The 13,578-nt window shown below is 33.1% G+C and overlaps 1 protein-coding gene across 3 annotated transcripts in view; it reads left to right on the top strand.

Moving 5' to 3' along the window:
* PDE10A (phosphodiesterase 10A) overlaps positions 1–13,578 on the top strand; it is an 815,835-nt gene that overhangs the window by 787,199 nt on the left and 15,058 nt on the right. For all 3 annotated transcript variants that reach the window (XM_051998086.1, XM_051998085.1, XM_051998087.1), the window contains 2 exons: positions 2,009–2,089; positions 7,283–7,371. In XM_051998086.1, the coding sequence (XP_051854046.1) occupies positions 2,009–2,089; positions 7,283–7,371 (170 nt within the window). The remainder of the gene's footprint in view (positions 1–2,008; positions 2,090–7,282; positions 7,372–13,578) is intronic.

Below are 13,578 nucleotides of genomic sequence, written 5' to 3'. Positions count from 1 at the left end.
TTAGTTTGGGAAAGGACTAAATGAAAGCTTGTACCTGCTACAAATATAGTTGGTCAGATGGTATATATAAAGATATATACATATGGAAGATGGTAGTTTGAGAAGAACTTGTAATGGGCCTCTGATTGTGGAGGATTATCACATGAAGGATCTTTTATAGTTCACTTATAGGCCAATTGTATATACAGACAACAGGACAGCACAACTTTCATCTTAGAGAAAATAGGGCACCAGTGGACTTTATGGAACTTGGAGGGCTAGTATGGTAAGATCTATGCAAAGAGAAGTTTAGCTCCAGATACTCCAACTAACAGTTATACTTGTATCAGTTACCTAATCTCATTTATCACCCCCATCCTTTGAGAAATATCATAGCCTAACAAATGGAAGCTCTCCAAGTTGTTTTTCTGCAACAGGCTGCCTTCCTGCACTGATAGAGTTGATACACTGAAAGTCTCCATGAAATGCGAAATCTGGATCAAAAATAAAAACAAAAATCAGTGGTTTACAAAGTGATTTGCATTCTTTATCTAAGACCTCACAACAAATCCTCTCTAAGTACCACTATGAGTATTATTATTATTATTATTATTGTTCCTGTTTTATAAATGAGGAAACTAAGGCTCAGAATTTTAACTTCCTTTTTTAAAAAAATGGAAAGCATAAGAAAAATATAATCAGATTATCTTGACTTTATGCCCAGAACTACTTACAGAAAAAGAAATCTTGATATGTTTTCACAAGTCTGTTATAGATTCTCCTGTGATTAAAATAATTAGTGGTAGGTCTACCTTGAAGAGGAAATAAATCTGTTATTCACTGTTAGTTTAACAAGAAACCATATGCAGTCTTTTTACCATTAAAGTATTGTATTTTTATTTATACCAGTAATTTGGTAGGTTAAAAAATAGTATAACTCTATCAAGTTTGGTGCTGAAACCAGTAGTTAACAAAATGGCTAACATTTTAGAAAACCTTATTGAAATCCAAAATGACTTTAATAAGACTAAAAGAGTAATCTGATATAAAAGGGCATTCTATAATACTTGGGTTACCATTTATTTAGGATATGACATACTATCCCCAGAGCTTTACTTAATTTTTTTTGCCCTTGAAGACTCCTAGGATACATTATATACTGTTTCCTAATTGTGAAATTACAAATATATTATTGTTGTTTATAAAGAAAGTTATACTGGAATATATAACTGGGAATACATTTCATGTAGTTTATAGATATAGAGCATGTTACATATTTATTAGCTTGAACAAAAAAGCTCCTAGGCAGCTAGGTACACACTGCGCTAAACTTGGAATCAGGAAGTTCAAATTCTACTTCAGACAGTAGCTTTGTGATCCTGCACAACAGAAGATACAAATAGTGCCCACATTATCACAGAGGAATTGAAAGGAATGAATTGAATATGATATTATAGATAAAGCAAATGGCAAACTGCAAGGCTCTAAATAAACTTTAGAAGTGGTAGCAGCAGCATTCAGAAAATTCGTTTGTGCATCACACCATTTCATAGGCTCCAGTTAAATTGCTCTAGAGCATTCTTCCACCCATACACTAGGAGCATGAAATAGAATTTGGAAAATTGTGAAGAAAAGACATTGCTGTCATTTCAAGTATTCCCTTCAGCTTTTTTATTTTGGATCTACCTGTGTACTAAATGAATGATAGCTTCCAACTCAAAAATTTTCTGAGCCTTTTATTTCTTTTCATTCTCCTTACTAATATTTGGATGAAGGAGACAGAAAATATGGTGTATTCCTAGCAATTATAACTTACCTTAAAGAAAACATTAAGATAAAATGATGGAAACTAAGATAAGTAGAGTATATTGTACTGTGAAAGAATGCTATTGAAATTTTTTTGAAACATAGCTTTTTTAGTATGCTCCATTGCTTCTTCAAGCAAATATAACACATTTATTTTTCATTAATTTCACAACTTACTTATAAAGAGAGAAAACATTATATTTCTTTCTTTCTTCAACTCTAGGGTGATGAAATGAAGAAATTTGGAATCCAGCCTATCCCTATGATGGACAGAGACAAAAAGGATGAAGTCCCTCAAGGCCAAGTATGAATTATCTCATTAAACATATGATTTATTTCAGTCAAAAATAGTGCATAAGGAAACTCCTAAGTGAGCAAACACATGTGAAATGAGCAAACACGTGTGAAATCATACATCTTATTATTCCAAGTCTCATGATGATAAACTATAGCCATCTTCTTTAGAAGGACTGAGGAAAGTAGAAAAGATATCTATTACTTTGAACCTTGAGTTTTCCACATGTTTAAAGCAGTTTAGTTATTTAAATGTGGAGAATTCTGTACTAATAACTCAAAACAATAGTTCTAGGAAGATTAGCATAAAAGGAATCAATCACCCCTACTTAAACAGGGTTTTATTATGAGACCTCCAATGGAGTTTTTGGCAAATGCTTTAGATTTTGAATCCCACACCTGAATTTCAAACCTTCACAAGTCTGTCTTGCATAACCAGAAAGCAACAGAGTAACTGCAAGATCTTTCGAGTCCCACATGTCCAATTCAAGCAAATACTAACTTTAATGTTGGTCCTAAATAATTGGTGGTATTAACAAAGAATTTTGTATATTTTGTACTACATATTTTTGCCAGACATTACTTAATTATATCCCCATGATCAGAAACTCCCTACTTTTGCCTTTTGCCCTGTTCACTGATGTCTTCCTTTAAGCAGTTGACATGACTTAATTAAATAGCCCTTCTTGAACACTTATTATGTGCCAGACCCTGTAATTAAGTGCCAGTAATACAACAGGAAACACAGTCTCTGTCCCAGGGACTTGTATTATTGTAATTGGGGACGATTATTATTATTTTAGGCCATAAACTTGCAGAGATAGTGGAATCATAGGGGAATATATTGATATCCTATTTCTAGCAACAGTCAACAAGTTGACTTAATCATGATTTAAATGCATGGTAGATATATGTCAGTGAGGCATCTGGAGAAGCTAATTAAGAGATGATTACAGAATGAAGAGAAGGATAACTGGGACATGCCCAGCAAGTTGGTCACCAGTAGAACCTCAAAGTGCAAGTTCAGAGATGAAAGTATTAAAACATCTGAAGCGGGGGAGGGAATTCTGCTGCTTGGCAGCTGTGAGGCAAGCTATATAGCTATACATAAGTAGAGCTTATTAGTTTTCAATTATTAACATTTTAGATGTTACTGCTCTTGTAAAATGATACAAGTGAAAAGATTGCTAATTTAATGAATATAATAGAAATAATCTATTATAGAGTGTTAGAAATAAGATTTTGCCAGTGGTTTATTCAAATGTAAAATCCACTTATTTGAAGTCAATTAAATCTTAGAAACAGCTTAACTTTAAAAATATAGATTCCTTCTGCAGGTTTAGAACATGTTCTTGAAAAGATTTGTCTGTAAGGCAAATTATTGTATGTTGAGTTTTATTTTCTCATTCATTTCCATTTTGAAATATATATGTATGTATGGTGCAGCTTATCTCACATCAGGATTAAAAAAAATCACACTGAACATAACAATATGTGAGCTGCTTTGTAACCGAAATTTAATTCCCAAGACATAACTGAATCATATTTCAAGATAAGACATCTGACATTCCCCCAAATGAGGCAAGACCTCTTTTTTGCCATGTAATGAATTACTAAATCTTAAGATTTCAAACTCATGAATGGTTTGTAAAGTGCAGGACACTTAAATTCAATAGACATTGCAGTTGCTCAGTGAACCAGGCCCAGAATTGAAAAAGAGGAAGACAAAGGGCTTGATGATGTATAAGAGATTAAACAATACTTTTAATAACCCTGAGCATATTATTTAACTGTGACTTAAAGAGTACCATTGCTACAGCGTCTGGACAATGGACATTCTTTATCCACAGTGTTTTTCCTGTGTGACATGTTAAGTCAAATTCCTTTAATTGGTTATGGATATAACTAAAGAGGTTCTGCAATGTTCAGAAATCCAGGATAATCACACATTATGATGAACAGACAGGAATATTTGACTGTGCTGGAGAGCCTCTGTGACGGCAATGAATGCAGATTTCTCTTTGGGGTCAGTGTTGCCCTTTATTTTCAGATCTCTCCACTTGGCAAGACTATCAATGTTTGGCTAACAGAGGTAGTTCATAGACACTTTGGATATAAGATCTTCTTGATGGAAAAATACATAAAAATATGACAAATACACATTTTGTTGATGCCTTTAGCTTTTATTTCACATTCCTTTTTGGTAACATCCTTTGTTCTCTAAATGAGAGAGCTGTATCTTATAACAAAGATTAAAAAAAGAGGAACAAATTAGTGAAACTAATTAATGCATAATTCATGCTTTTTTTTTTTTTTTGAGGTAATTGGGGTTAAAGTGACTTGCCCAGGGTTACTCAGCTAGGAAGTATTAAGTGTCTTGAGACCAGATTTGAATTCAGGTCCTGATTCAGGACTGGTGCTCTATCCATTGTGCTACCTAACTGCCCCCTTATATGCAATATTCATTGCTTCACACCTCTTCAAAGAAAGGAAAGATGGGTCTTTGTTAGTTTTCCTCTTAAATTAGGCTCAGTGACATCATGATTACTCAGGTTTCATTTCTATTTGTTTTTCCCATTTATATATTGTAGTCACTCTTGTCAGTTATTTTCTTGATTCTCTTTCCTTTACTCTCATCATTGCATACACACATATTTATTTTTATTTACTAAATTCTTCATAATCATAATTTCTTATTGACCACTAATATTTTGTCATATTGACAAGCCACAGGTTTTTAGCCATTCTCTAGTAGAGGAGTATTTGCATTGTTTCATATAATCTGCTCCCCCAGAAAACACTGCTGTGATTAGTTTGGCATATGTGGAACTTTTTTATACCTTGGCCCTCCTTTTAAAAATTATGTACAAGATTATGAATGTGTTAGTCACTTTTTTTCCAAGCATCATTCCAGTTTATTTGCTGAAGTAGCTGGGCTAGTATGTAAGTGTTTTTGGTTTCCCACATTCCCTTGTAGGAATTAATTTCCATTAGCTTAAGTTTCTTAGGAAATTATGATTGTAAATGTCAGTACCTTTTTCACTTCAGTGTTAGATCTATTGATATTTACCCTCTGAGAATGTTTCCTTTTCAATTGCTTCCTCCCACAGTGCTTGTTAATTGACACAAAGTAACTTCATAAAACAAAGGCATCTAAGCTTTCTCTTCCCAGAGAAAAAGACTTTGTGAGAGAACCCAAGAAGAAACAAGCTTATGACCTTATTTATTTAGGGTGATAATAGTGTGGGAATTTCAGCAACATGGCATCTGTCTGAATAGTCTTCATGCCTTCCTGACCTTATTCCATGAATTCTAGACTTTTATTTTGAAGTAGTTGCTCCTTCTACCTGTGAATTCTTACAGCTTTCAAGAGCTGGATTTCTTCTCTATTCACCTGGTCTTAGTGTAATAAAGTAAGGCCTATCATTCTTCATCTCATATTGGGTCCTTTTTGATTTATTCAAGAAACTTATGATAGGATGACTTGGCATGATGTCATCTTGGTCTATTTAATACTTGTTATCATCTTCTCTAGGATTATGTCCTGGACATAATGGGAGCTTTCATAGTTCTCTTTTTAAAATCTGAATTTGTTTTATTATAATTTAATAAATGAAGACAAAGATATTAAAAGATAGAGTATTAAAAATGACCTCATTGGTAACTAGTTGTTTCCTGTTTGCTATAAATCAGACTATTTCATTGTTTGTGAAATGATTTTTTCTTCACCTTTGCCAGTGCCTCAAATCACATTTTATAGAAAATATTTTTATGTAAATGAATTTCTCTAGAGACTGTAATCCTCTGGTCACTTTCATTTCTTCTTGTAGAGCCAAGTTTCCAATATATTTTTTAACCTCCTTTCTTCATGATCTTTTCTATTTTGAAGTTACCAAGTATTATAATTTACCAGTTTATTGAAAGTTAAGCAAGAGTATTAAATGAAATTAATATTGTATATGATCTAAAAACTGTGTGATTCCTAGCACTTTTTTAAAAAATCACTATCTTTTCTATTTTCCAAATAGTTACTACCACTAGTGATCATTTTGCAATTTCAATTTTGTAATCATTACCTTAGGCCATTTTGTATTTTTCCCTTTTTTTCTTGGTTGTCACTCCCAAATAAATTTATTGATGATGAGTTTTTCTGTAGTTAAGACTGGGTCAAGACTCATTAAAATGTGGGTTGTGACATAATTGAACGTGTGGATTGTGAAAATTTGACAACAAACAGTAAAAGGTATCAAGTATTCTGCCAAGATTTAATTCTTTATGTATATAAAAAAAATAAGCACATCCATCTCATTCGTATGCAAATTTGTTTTCATCTTTAATAAATAATAAATTACATGTATACCCAAGATTTTTAAATAATTTTCTTTATTGATTATTAATAGGATTTGTACATTTGTTTTATGTTTCTATGTACCCAGAGACATATAAAAATTTCTAGGGTAAAAAAAGGATCACAAGTGGAAAAAGCCTAAGAAACTTTTTTTTTACACTCTACCACATACTGTGAAATCTTAGTGACATCAATAATATTGCTATTCCTCCAAAAAATATTCCATCTCCTTAATCTATTCATTTTCATAGGTTGGCTCCCATGTCTAGAATGGTCTTCCTTCTTATCTTTGTTTCCTGATTTCTTCAGTTTATTTTAAATCTCAATTAACGTCCACTCTATAGGAAGCCTTTCCCAATCCCTCCTACTTCTAGTGTCTTCTTTGTTGATTATTTCTTTTACATACTGTATTATCATTTATTTGTACATAGTTGTTTGCATGTTGTCTCTCATATTAAGCCTGTTTCTGTTTCTGCTTTTCTATATATTCCCAATGGCACAATGCCTGACATATAGCAGGTACTTAATACTAATCAACTGTCAGAGACTGGATCCCAGTGCTTAATTAACATTTAGTAACTTTAATTTATTTTAAAATGCTTTATAAATATGCTGAAAGTTATTGCGATCTTTTTCAGTAGAAAATTGATCCACATTGATAAAATTACAGTTCTTTGAAAATTCTAAAATATTGTATTTATCCTTTACTTAAAGAGCAGCATATATCTTGTTTTTATAATTGAACTGAATTCAGAGTGGTAAAGAACACCTGAAAATTATTGTTGCTCTAATTGATAGTATTTGGCAAAGTAACTTACAAACTGATGTCTCTCATTTTTTTCATTTTTGTCACAGCTTGGCTTCTATAATGCTGTAGCAATTCCCTGCTATACCACCCTTATGCAGATCTTCCCCCCTACTGGACCCTTACTCCGGGCATGCAGGTAAGAACCACTGTTCTCTTCTGTGGTGGTTTTTAACAATTCTGCCAAGTGTCACTAAATGGTCAGCATAGAGTTTCTTGTAAAAATGCAGCAATGTGTAAATAATAGTAATGGTTAACATATATGTAACACTTTCAGTTTTGCATGTATGCTATCTTTATATGTACATCTATATCTATCTGGTATACATATTTATACAGTATCTACTTAGATTAAATTGAGTATCATATTTAATTGATATTACAATAAAAACACAAACCATGATTTCCCACTCTCTACTAGGAGAATGTCTTTTTTTTGGTTCCAGAATCCCGCATTCCAATTTTGTCTTTGAATGCCAAAATATATTTGCCACCTAAATCTTTTGCCCCCATTACATTGCTCCAAGGTCTCTACAAAATAATGGAAGAAGAAAGTTTGAAAAACAAAATATAGCTGTGATTAAGTGGAAGACTTTGTCTTTCTCCTTTAAGATTCACTGATTCGTGGCTTTTTTCCCCCCTGAGACAATTGGCATCAAGTGACTTACATAGGGTCACACAGCTATGAAATTGACTTCAGAGCTGGTGCTTTATCCACTGCACTATCTAGCTGCCCTGTTTGTTTGTTTGTTTGTTTTAATGAAAACTGTACCTGTGAACATACATACTTATCTAACTAATTTCCAAGTTCAATAACATATCTTGAAATATGTGATAAAAATAATTTAATCTTCATAGCTTCCATTTATTTTCATTCTTAATTTAATCTTGCTAGTTTTTAATTATTAATCCATTGAAGGTTTTATTAGTCCAAAAAATTTCAACAAAGCATTTCCAGTCTTTTCCAGACTGCATATAAGAGGAAATAACATGGAAGCAAAAATAAGTAGACATCCTTTTCAAGGAGCCTAGCCATGAATGGGAATGAGAACAAAAGCTTGCTGATTGATCAAAATAGGATTTCCCTCCTGGAATAAGAATAGGGAAAAGGACCAGACCTGTGTTTTCATTTGTTATGGGGACAGTCTGGTGAGGAAATTCCCTCTAATAATCTGTTTGACCGAGTAATGTTCTGTGCAATTTAGTATCAGAGATTCCTGGAGTACTAAGAGATTAAGTGATTTGCTTAATCAGAATATGTCAGAGATGGAATTTTGTTTGGGTTCTTTTGGAGGCTAGATCTTTACTCTGTGAGGCTTTCCCTCCTAAATTTACAGTTACAATGTGGTTGCCATCATCAAACATTAGTAAGCTGGAAAAAAAATGTACAGTCTATTTAATTTTAGTTTCTCTTTTTCTTTGCTGAAGCTTTACCTAATTTACTTAAAGTTATATGGAATAATGGCTATTTGAAAAATATTAAATTTCTATTAATTCAAATGAATGATATTCTTCTTACATAATAATTTATAGCATTGCATGGCCACCTAAAATTTACTAGCACTCTTAAATCTGATTTCTCAAGATAAATTGGATTACCAAAATGCACTTAAGTTGATAATTCAAAGCTAGCTCTTCAGACTAGTTCAACATGTATCAAATTACCAAATTCCCATTATTAGCCATAAATGTCTCTCTATATTGATCAATTTACTATAAATCAGTATGTTGTATGCCTTAAGCTCTTCTTTACAGTGAGTTATTAGAGAATTTTATGTGATGCCAATCTAATTTTTTACATCTATAATGCTTTATTTCTGTAATCTTTCAGTGTTGCTATTTGAAAGGTTATAAATAAAAGTCTTCCAGTTAAGAAATAATAATTCAATTCAAATAATAGATCTTAAAACTTTTTACTCTAAATTAAGCTAACTTAAATTTAAAATTAGTTGTACCACATTTTATTGGAATTTTTATAAATTGTTGTCATTAGAGTTGATAGAGACAATAATTATCTAATTTAGCATGGTTCAGTATCCTTGATCTGACCTTACAAGGAGATGTTTTGGGCCAGAACCTGAAACAAGGTACTAAGTAGAACTAATTGATACAGTACTTGTGTTCACATCTTTACTCATTGGAGTTCACAAGTATGGGAGATTCACAAAGCAAACTTTGTAACTTTGTGAATTCATACCTCCCTTAGGTGTGCATCCAGAAGGAGGAGTCAACCTTTGGGAGATGATATATAAGAAGCGGACTCAGTCGGGAGTCCAGCTGAATTAGATTGGAGAGGAGCACTCTGGGACAGATGCAGAGCACTCTGGGAGAGCCAGAAGCCCTCTCTCAGAGGCAAGAAAGATTCATTACAACTTTTACCTTGGTGCTAGCTGGAGGCAGAGACAGAGGCAGAAGCAAAGGACAATCTGCAAGAGCTCTTGGAACCAAGCAGAGAGATAGGCCTCAACTAACCAGGCTATTTTGGAAGGAGAAAATGAACGTTTGCATTTTTACCAGCTGACTGTATTTTGGATGATTATTACTCTTACCCGATACTAAGGCTGTCTCCAGAAAACCTCCCTGAGAAACCTGCTCTCACCCAGAGAGAACCATCATATTATATATTTTGAAGAAGAAAAAGAACACCACATTTTGGCGCCTCACGTTGGGTGCCAAAATGTTGTGATTTTCTTTTTTTTAAAATAACATAAAGGTTCTCTCTGGGAGAAGGTTTCTCAGGGAGGTTTTCTGGAGGCAACCTTAGTTTCAGTTGAAAGTAATAATCACCCAAATGCAGCCAGGTGCTGAAAGTTCAAATCTTTTATTGTGTCCTTCAATATAGCCTGGTTAGTTTTCTTAGAGACCTCTCTTTCTCCTTGGTTCTAAGAGCTCTTGCAGCTTTGTTCTTTGCTTTTGCCTCTGCCTCCAGTCAGCACCAAGGTAAAAGTTGTAATGAATCTTTCTTGCCTCCGAGAGAGGACTTCTGGCTCTCCCAGAGTGCTCTGCATCTGTCGCAGCGTGCTCCTCTCCAATCTAATTCAGCTGGACTCCCGACTGAGTCTGCTTCTTATGTATCATCTCCCAAAGGTTGACTCCTCCTTCTGGATACACACCTAAGGGAGGTGTGAATTCACAAAGTTACAAAGTTTGCTTTGTGAATCTCCCCTACTTGTGAACTCCAATGAGGACCGGTGTGAACACAAACATTGTATCAATTAGTTCTACTTAGTACCTTGTTTCAGGTTCTGGCCCAAAACATCTTGTAAGATCAGATCAGTGATACTGGACCATGCTAAATTAGATAATTATTGTCTCTATCAACTCTAATGACTTAAAAGTTTGTAAAGATTCCAACAACATTTTCCTAGCATTCTCCTTGTAATTTAAATACTTTTGGAGCTATTTTTTTTGCAGCATAGTTGATTTGAATGAATTTGAATGAATCCCCATAGATCTAAATCTGGAGAATAATTATAACTGTTATACCAATGAAATTTCAAGTCCAGTTCAGCCCCCCCAGAATCACCATAAAAGGTTATATGAAGACTTAAAAGTAGTGACTTTTCATTTTTTCACTTCATTTTAAAGAATCATAGCCTTGAGTTGAGCAAATAGTGACACATTTCTCAAACTATGAACTTGATTCTACAAACCAGTAATTATTTGAAAAGTATCAGAAAGCAATTTCACATCATGACCAGCCAAATGTCACAATTTTATGCTTTGTAATACATTATGGTTTTCCAAATGGAGAAATTTGCAGAGATTATACTTGAAAGATCATAGTAACTATCAAGCCCTAATCCTATTTCTTTGTTTATTAGTCAGCCACTTATAAATAGAATTGTGAAAAAGAACAAAAATTTCATTTTTGCTGAAATCAGTTTTTAAATCTTTTAAATAAAAAATTCTGATAGAAAAATGAGAGTTTCCATTTCTAGTCCATGTGTCATCAGATTTGAACTATCTACTTTAGGCAATTAAAAAATATTTTCTAAAGAAATTTCCTTATGCTACTTTGAATACTGCCTTCAAGGGAAAAGATTCGGGCAATTCTTCCAATGTCAGATAACTTTAAAAATATTTTGCTATTAGGTATAATCATATTATTCAGTAACCAGTTCTTTAACTAAACTTATATTAATCCTTCTTTTTTATATTTTCTAATTCATAGATTATATAATCCCTACCCCCCAAAGTCAATTGTCTGAGAAATCTTGTAAAATTTACCGCCACATTTTCTCAGATAGTCACTTCTGTATCTTTACTCTTTGGCCTACTACTCTTAATTCCAGGACCCATTACATTTTCTTTAATCTTAAAATTTTAATTACCACCACCACCACAATCCAGCTTCCAAAACAATATTCATAGGTCTACCCTCTGTCATCAACACTTTCTAGTAACTCCCCATTGACCAAGAAATAAAACATAAACTTGTCAGCATGACATTTAAAGGCCCTCAAAGCATGACTACAACTAATCTTTTCAGACATTTAATATGAACTATCTTCATGCATTCTTAGTTCTATCCAAAATTACCTGTTTCCTCTTAAACAAACTCATCATTCTATCTCTCACCAACCTCTCTTTCCACAAGCTGCCTCTAATACCTAAATTTCACTTAGGTTCTTCCAAGAATGTTTAGCTCCTTTCATGACTCAATTTTAGTTGGCACCTCATAAAGAAAACCTTTTCAGATCTTCCTAGTTAGTGCTTCACTTCTTCAATTATTTTTTATGTATTTGCTCTGTATATCTTATATGTCCAACCTCCCTTACCCTTTTAGACCTCTCCCCTCCACCAATTCAACCTTGAATAGAAATAATTATTTAGAACAATTACTACTTTTCATTTTGTCTTTGTAACCAATGTTTTGCACATAGTAGAAACTTAATCAATCTTTGTTAAATTGTTGCAGTAATTTGAATGTCTAATTGAATGAGTAGGCTGTATTATATTTCACCAAAGAGCTCTTACTGCTTAAAATTTGATGTACATTACTCAACTTTAAGGATTTCCTTTTTTGAAAAATTGAACTGGTATCCTATTATTTCCTTGAATATATCTCATGAACATAAGATTACAGATTATAATTAGAAGGTTAATGTTTATCAGGAAAGAAAATTTATACAAATGAAGTTTTCTACATAAAGTCATAGTTCAGATACTACTTAATCCCCTAATAAAGTATATTATCTCTGTATATACAGATACAAATGGATGTTTTTCCTCAACCTAAAATGTTAGAATGTTATCATTAGAATGATAAAGAGTTGAGTAAATAATCTGGCTTGATGATAAACTCAGGCTGGACTGGGACCTGGGATTGCAAAGCCAACCTGTTGGTTCCAAGACTTTATCAGGTTCTAGACTAGAGGCTAAAATTAGCCTCCTTCTGTGACTTGATTGGGATTGTGTTCAAGAAAGAAGTACAGACTTTGATTACTTGAATTTTCTGTGCTATGCCTCTATTTTTAAAATTTGAGGAATTTGAGACAGGTGCTTAGGTGGCTTTTTGAATATAAGAGGAATATAAGGTATAGCTGTGGTGACATTTCTATGCTGCCAAGTTTTTTTCCCAAAATTCACTTGGGGGGATGGCTCTCTATTAAGAACCTTACACTGTACAGTATCTTTAACAAATGTGGTAATCTCAATGACCTATTAATTGAGCCAATTGTAACAGGGCTAAGTGACTTCTATTAAGATGCCATTGATGTAAAAAGCAGAATGATATTAATGCCAAATTGTTTTTGGTGTCACACAAATCTAGCTCTGAGTATTATAATAAAATTCATCAAAATCTACTGTTCTGAATATTATTTGGATATTTCCATTCAGCTGGTTGTTATGTTGGGACTTGTTGTCTACTACTCTGGTTCCACAGTCTTGATTGTTAACATGATATCTACAAACAAGATAATAAATTTTCTACATGATTTTGCTCCACCAAAAAGAGACCATCAGGAAACCAGTTCAATCATTTAACATCTAGTTTTTAGACACTGTCTGTAGAGAACTGTATATATTTAAAGGATTGGGATAAAAAACACTGAAAACATAACATGTAAAAAACATGTTCTTTCCTTAGGAATCTATAATAATCTCATGGAAAAAATAAATATATACATGAAATTGTGTTTCATTCAGTCAACAGGTACTTTTTATACATTTGCTGTGTGCTCAGGAAAACAGGTGAAACTTGATCTAGTTAATAGTGTTGAATAGGTGGAGAGAGAATCAAGAATAATATAAAAGTCAACTGATAAAATAGTGAGGCAGATATATGGCTCAGTGAGTAGTGTTGGCCTGGCATCAAAAAGACCTAAATTCTAATCCAACT

Source organism: Antechinus flavipes, chromosome 4 (assembly GCF_016432865.1).
Source record: "Antechinus flavipes isolate AdamAnt ecotype Samford, QLD, Australia chromosome 4, AdamAnt_v2, whole genome shotgun sequence".
NCBI classification, from domain to species: Eukaryota; Metazoa; Chordata; class Mammalia; order Dasyuromorphia; family Dasyuridae; genus Antechinus; species Antechinus flavipes.
The sequence above is the reverse complement of the archived record's forward strand: the minus strand, read 5'-3'. Positions and strand labels throughout refer to the sequence as shown.